Below are 5,904 nucleotides of genomic sequence, written 5' to 3'. Positions count from 1 at the left end.
AATACCAATATTCTTAGAATATTTGAAATTTTTTGGAAAGTGATAATAACAAAAAAAGAAAAAAAGTGGGTATATAAGTTTGATTTTATCATGAGTATCAAATATTTTGAGACTCTCCCTGTATGTGGCATTCACTCTCAAATATAAGATTACCTTTTCCTTCTTTTGGTCCTTTTTCTTCTCCTTCAACTTCTGATTCTATAAGAAGTCCAAATCCACAAGATTTATTATTAGAGGGAGAATTTATCTAGCTGAAGTGACAGGCAGATACATCCAAACATGATTTTCATTTGACCCCATTAAAGTTTTAATTGCATAATGACACCAATCACCATCAAAGATAACAAGAAGTCCCACACATTTAAGTAAACAGTGGTTGTGAATGAGAGATAATAAAAGGGATCAGAACTCAAAGAAGAAGCTTTAGAAATGATTTCACATTATTGTTGAATTGAATATGGAAAACTACTACTATTCTGGATGGCCTCAATCTCAATGCAACAACTCTGCACCAAACAGTAACAATAATCCTTCCTTTTCAGTACCAACACAGATAGTGCCTCATGCCTATGACTCAGCCTTTGCCTCTCTTCAATTCCAATATCCATGGCCTTTAGCCTTTGAAGGGTTTCCAGAAGATAGAGCTGCAAGTGCTTCTAAGAGCCATAGCCAAGCAGAGAAAAGAAGAAGGGACAGGATCAATGCACAGCTTGCAACTCTTAGAAAACTGATTCCTAAGTCTGATAAGGTAATATTGTTTTTCAAAATTCATATTCCAATAGTGTCATAGACATAGACATAGTTAGTTACTTCTCTCCTTTTTGGCAAAGCATATAGTTTACTTTTACTTCTATCAGTTATGCTATTCAGAGTTTAGATTTTCTTTTTCTTCTTTTTCACCCATTGAATTCTAGTAAGAAAATAGAAATTACCTACCTTAGGAAAATGACATGATATGCAAGGTATCATTAGTTTATGCTATTAATAGCTTTAATAGGTTCCATGATAGAACTTAAAGCATTTGAATTCTACTTCATCAACCTTGATAGATAGAAAACTAGAGAAGCTATACATGTTTTTGTTTTCTAGACTGCATAAATTCCATAATTGATTATGCTTTCAAAATCAATTCAACTAGAAGTGTAAAAATAATATAAGTTCAACTTTGAATTATGCCGGAATGAATACTACAAAAGCAGAATCAAATTAATTAAGTTTTGTTGCGGATGCAGATGGACAAGGCTGCATTACTAGGGAGTGTAGTAGATCATGTGAAGGATCTAAAGCGAAAAGCGATGGATGTGAGCAAAAGCATCACAGTTCCAAGTGAAACTGATGAAGTAACAATAATAGAGTGTGACCCTGATCAAGATGAAAGCTATGCTAAAGTGAAGATACTGAAGCACAACATTGTAATTTCAGTTTGCTGTGATGATAGACCAGAACTTTTCAGTGAACTCATTCAAGTCCTAAAAGGGTTGAGTCTCACAGCAGTTAAAGCTGACATAGCAAGTGTTGGTGGCAGAATCAAGAGCATATTGGTGCTATGCTCTAAGGAAAATGAAGAAGGTGGTGATGGTGTTTGCCTTAACACTCTCAAACAATCACTGAAATCTGCTGTTAACAAAATTGCTTCATCATCCATGACATCAAATTGTCCCACAAGAAGTAAGAGGCAAAGGTTCTTCTTGCCTTCACATTTCATACAGTGATTTCTACAATTTTTTATTCTATTTTACCTCCTATTAGAGAGGGTCAATTTCAGTAGGTGAAATCATTTATTTTTCATTTTTGAATTTGTATACCTATTAGTATTATTAGGTAGGTATAAAAAGCAAGTTTATTTTGCAAGGAAAGTGATGGTCTTGTGCCTCCAATTATTGTGGCAACGTTAAGTAAAAAAGTTCAATGTATCACAGTTGTCATTCTAAAATAGGAAAATGAATTTTGATACATTGTTTGGAAGCTGGCCGGCTGGCCCCTCTCAAACATGGGTAAAGTGAAAAAGTTGGTAAAATGATGAATTGTAAAATCAATCACTCTTAAATTACGATAGTGAAATACACATTTTATAGAAGTTACAAAATCAATAGTGATTAACCCTTCACTTTATCATTTTATCAACTTTCTTACTTTAAAGAATCCAAGAAAAATATACAATTTTTAAATTTTTAATGAATTTGTTATATATATATATATTAAAAAATAAATAAACTTCTACTAATAATTATATTAACATGTGCTTTTTAAATACATTTTAACTAAACCCATAAAATAAACAATAGTTCCATGTTTAAATCGATCCAATGAGGTACTAGCCTACTGCAAAAAATCGATATTCTAAAACAATAAAAGGGGAAAAAAATTTAGATACTTAGTTATCTTTGAACAGATCAATGTTTCATATACCCTTATCTGTTCTGATCTTTTTGATCCCAAATCATTATCCATGATATTTTGTGTTGTCTTCTGCTGCTTGGGGACAGCTTTGACATGCATGAAATTTATAAATTTCTTCCAATGTGATTATGTGATCAAGATGGAGGCACTATTTCATACACAATTAGAGAGTGAGAGAGAGAGCAATTAAAAAATTAGATTACAGCTAGACTCTTTTTAAAGGTAGTACCAAGACTCATCTTTAGACATCAAAGTCAACACCATGAGTAATTCACCATTCAAAAATTAATGTAAAAGATCGCATAGTAAACATCTAGCATCTCTTTGTTCAAAACAAGGACTCATAATGTCACTGAATCTACAAATTATACTATAACAAAAACAAGGTCCAGGTATTCTACTTTTCATTTTAACCCTTCGGGGTTCAATTGGAGGCAAAACCCCACACAAATCCAATTTAACCAAGGAAGTTCATGATCACCAGATGGAGAACCAAATTACAGAGAACAAAATCTGCAAAGGCACGTTCAGGAGCAAGATCCTACAGTAGCACGCATAAGCAAAGTTTTGTAAGAATATGTCAAGTGAAGGAACTAAAACGCAGACAACAAACATATCACTTAATTTCATCATTTCTGTTATGCTTTGATCTGCCAAGTTTCAAACCTACATTATCATGCAAGGTGTTTAAAATAGTATGAATAAACGAAACCAGCATCTTGAAAGGGCAATTAGAAGTTTCAATCCAACTCATACACCTTAACAGATCAAAAAAGACATGAAAGGGATTTTTACCTTGAATTCCTTGTTCTCTTTATTCACTTGGATACGGAGACAAACTGGAAAAAAATAAAGGAGCATAACAATTATAAGAAACACAAGAATGAGCCAATCCATGTTTATGCATGTAGTAGGCTTCAAGGTCTCACAGTGTACTCAAAGCATATGTCTATGTGTGAGTGTGTGCATGCGTTGTATGTGAATATGCATAACTAGATAAACCAACTGTTTATATATCTTCTCCTCTTACCAGCCAGAACTGCAGTCCCTACACAAGAAAGTACTCCTGAAAGGAAGGAGTTAAATGGAAATGATCCCACCAAAGCCATGTAAACTACCTGTTCATGAGCAAAAAAATGAAACGCTCTTAAAATTTGAACTTGAAGATTGAAAATAACTTCCTCATCTCATTCATTTTTAAGGTATACACCAGTTACAAGGGATTATTGCACATCTATAGAGCTTAATGCATCCACATCATGTTAACAGAATCAATCCACAACAAACTATCCCAAAATGGGGAATGGTGTGAAAAGAGTGTGTAGAGACTAACTGACATGAGCAAAGCAAGAAGCAATCTGTTACATCAATCCAAAAAGGAGACAGACTAAGAGAAAGGAACTGAAAGCAAAATAAAGAACTCAAATCCCTGAAATACTTATTTCTCACTACTGTTTTTGTAGCTTCATTACATTACATACTCATAGGAAGTGAGGAGAAATGTAATCTAAACATTAGCAAGTATAATATTCAGCTGAGACAACTCTGACATTCCCCAACATACTCCAACAAATTAGCCTCACAGTTGTAATTTGTATAAATTTAAAATAAACATAACATTAATGTCACTGCCTAAAACATACACCAGGCTAAATCAATCAATATCCCCTAACGAATTGAAGATATCTAAACCATCTAAAATCCTAAAACTCATCATCAATGAGTAATGAAATTGTTCTAATATTCTCTATAGCGAAACCCTAAATCTGATGAAAAACAGCGACAGATCTAGAGTTGAATTACCTGGATGAGAGCGGTGAAAACAGCGTACATGACGTAGAGATCAATGATCTACAGAGAGTGACGAATCGGAGGTTAAGGAAATTTCAATTGTTTGTGAAAATTATTCGAAAGAGAGAGAATGAAAGAGAATGAGAGTCACCTTGAGATTTGTTGGAGTTGCGGAATACGCAGACCAAAGCGCACGGAAGAGGTCTTGTGCGTCCTTGCTGGTTGACCTCGCCATTTTCTCTTCTCTCTTCTTAGATCGCAATGCAAATCCTTGTCTTCCGATTCGGAATTGGAACAAGAATAGGAACGACACTCTGTATCTTCTTCACTGGGTTCTAACACTCTTTTCAGCGTTGAAATGAAAACTCAACTCCACTGCCACTCGGTTTTTAGTCTCTATAGTCGTCGTCTTCCCCAAAGGTATGAGGATAAATTTGTCTTTTCACTACATTGTTTTTTTGGATCCCCTTAAGAGTTTGCTTTACTGTTCGGCCCAATTAAGGCCCAATAAAAGATTACAATTGCTACACACCAGGCATAGGGTTACAGACCGGAGGAGGCATCAATGACCACCGGAGGAGAGCCACCTCCCGTACCCTCTGCAACGAGGCGTCAGTGAGAGCGGCGCCAGCGAACAAACCTGACTGAAAAGTGCAGTGGCAACTTCATTCATTCAGGGTCCAAGAAATGAAGGAGCGTGCGGAAGAAAGAGGAACATTACGGTGGACACGGAGAGTTCAAGTTATCCGCGCAAGGTTTGTCGAACAATGGCGTGCAAGGGATGGACCAGGCAGAGATCGAAGTAGCAGCAAGGAAGGGTACGAAGCTTGGGTGGAAGATGTAATGGAGTTCCCCGGCGTGAGTTGAGCATGGACCGGCGTTACGTCTTCAACGGAATCAATCCCTTCAACCTCTGAGGCGGAGCTTCTTGCCGAGGTGAAGCCAACAGAGAGACCGATTCGGACCTCATCAACCGTTTCGCTTCTTGATTCCAAACTCGAGAATCAATCGATAATGGGTTAAGCATGGTAAAGTCATGGTGGCCATGGAAGTGCTTCTCGGCGCCAAGATTCAACATCCGTGAGAGAGAAGATCAGTTTGGGGTTGTGGGTTCGGGTACGGTAATTTGGACTTATCCCAAGACCATAAAAAGGTTTAGGGTTGGTGCGAGAAACCCGTTTGGGCGACGGCGGTGAAGCGGCCTATGACGGAGAAGCGAGCGAAGCGGGAGACGGTGGTGTAGCGGGGGACAGCGGCATGTTTGCAGCGGATGAAGGTCTGCCTGGAGGATTGGAGAGACGCACATACGCAGACTAGAGAGGGAAGATGAAGTTTGAAAGGCGGGTCGGGTTCCGGGTTGGAGCTCACATTTCCAGGATGCTGGCCTGGATCTGACCAAAAAAAGTAAAAGGGTTGCGGCGGTAAAAAGTTCTAAGTATTTTGTTGTGTGTTTAGTAAATTAAAAAAATTATTTAATAAATTAAAAAATTATAAATTAATTTGAGTTGGTAATAACATATTCTATTAAAATTTTTAAAGTGGAGTTTACGAAAATTTTTATGATTAGAAAATTTTTACTGTTCGTTTTTATATTTATATATTAAAAAATTAAAAAAATAACAAGTGGTCTTGATTTAAAATAAATTTCTAAATTATGATCAATTATTTAATAATGTGTGTATAATATATTCCATTTTAAATTTATGAGTAATG

At 36.2% G+C, this 5,904-nt stretch overlaps 2 protein-coding genes across 2 annotated transcripts; one reads left to right on the top strand and one right to left on the bottom strand.

Annotated features, from left to right (window-relative positions):
• On the top strand, positions 123-1,965 carry LOC107609969 (transcription factor bHLH51). The gene is made up of 2 exons (XM_016312031.2): positions 123-748; positions 1,233-1,965. The coding sequence occupies exons 1-2, from the start codon at positions 458-460 to the stop codon at positions 1,710-1,712; spliced, it is 771 nt and encodes a 256-aa protein (XP_016167517.1). The 5' UTR covers positions 123-457; the 3' UTR covers positions 1,713-1,965.
• On the bottom strand, positions 2,575-4,624 carry LOC107609347 (dolichyl-diphosphooligosaccharide--protein glycosyltransferase subunit DAD1). Its single transcript, XM_016311276.2, has 5 exons — positions 4,343-4,624; positions 4,204-4,251; positions 3,431-3,518; positions 3,196-3,239; positions 2,575-2,941 (listed from the first exon to the last, which is right to left on the bottom strand). The coding sequence occupies exons 1-5, from the start codon at positions 4,424-4,426 to the stop codon at positions 2,858-2,860; spliced, it is 348 nt and encodes a 115-aa protein (XP_016166762.1). The 5' UTR covers positions 4,427-4,624; the 3' UTR covers positions 2,575-2,857.

The sequence above is a fragment of the Arachis ipaensis genome, chromosome B07 (assembly GCF_000816755.2).
Source record: "Arachis ipaensis cultivar K30076 chromosome B07, Araip1.1, whole genome shotgun sequence".
Taxonomy (NCBI): Eukaryota; Viridiplantae; Streptophyta; class Magnoliopsida; order Fabales; family Fabaceae; genus Arachis; species Arachis ipaensis.
This window is presented reverse-complemented; position numbering and strand designations above follow the sequence as displayed.

What these genes read in the sequence shown, in the direction of transcription:
- LOC107609969 (XM_016312031.2), top strand. Translation starts at nt 458, where the DNA reads ATGGAAAACTACTACTATTCTGGATGGCCTCAATCTCAATGCAACAAC. An exon ending in TGATTCCTAAGTCTGATAAG is followed by an intron (nt 749 to 1,232) that starts GTAATATTGTTT and finishes TTGCGGATGCAG; the next exon opens with ATGGACAAGGCTGCATTACT.
- LOC107609347 (XM_016311276.2), bottom strand. Translation starts at nt 4,426, where the DNA reads ATGGCGAGGTCAACCAGCAAGGACGCACAAGACCTCTTCCGTGCGCTT. An exon ending in AGGGACTGCAGTTCTGGCTG is followed by an intron (nt 3,240 to 3,430) that starts GTAAGAGGAGAA and finishes ATTTTTTTCCAG; the next exon opens with TTTGTCTCCGTATCCAAGTG. An exon ending in AAGAGAACAAGGAATTCAAG is followed by an intron (nt 2,942 to 3,195) that starts GTAAAAATCCCT and finishes GTGCTACTGTAG; the next exon opens with GATCTTGCTCCTGAACGTGC.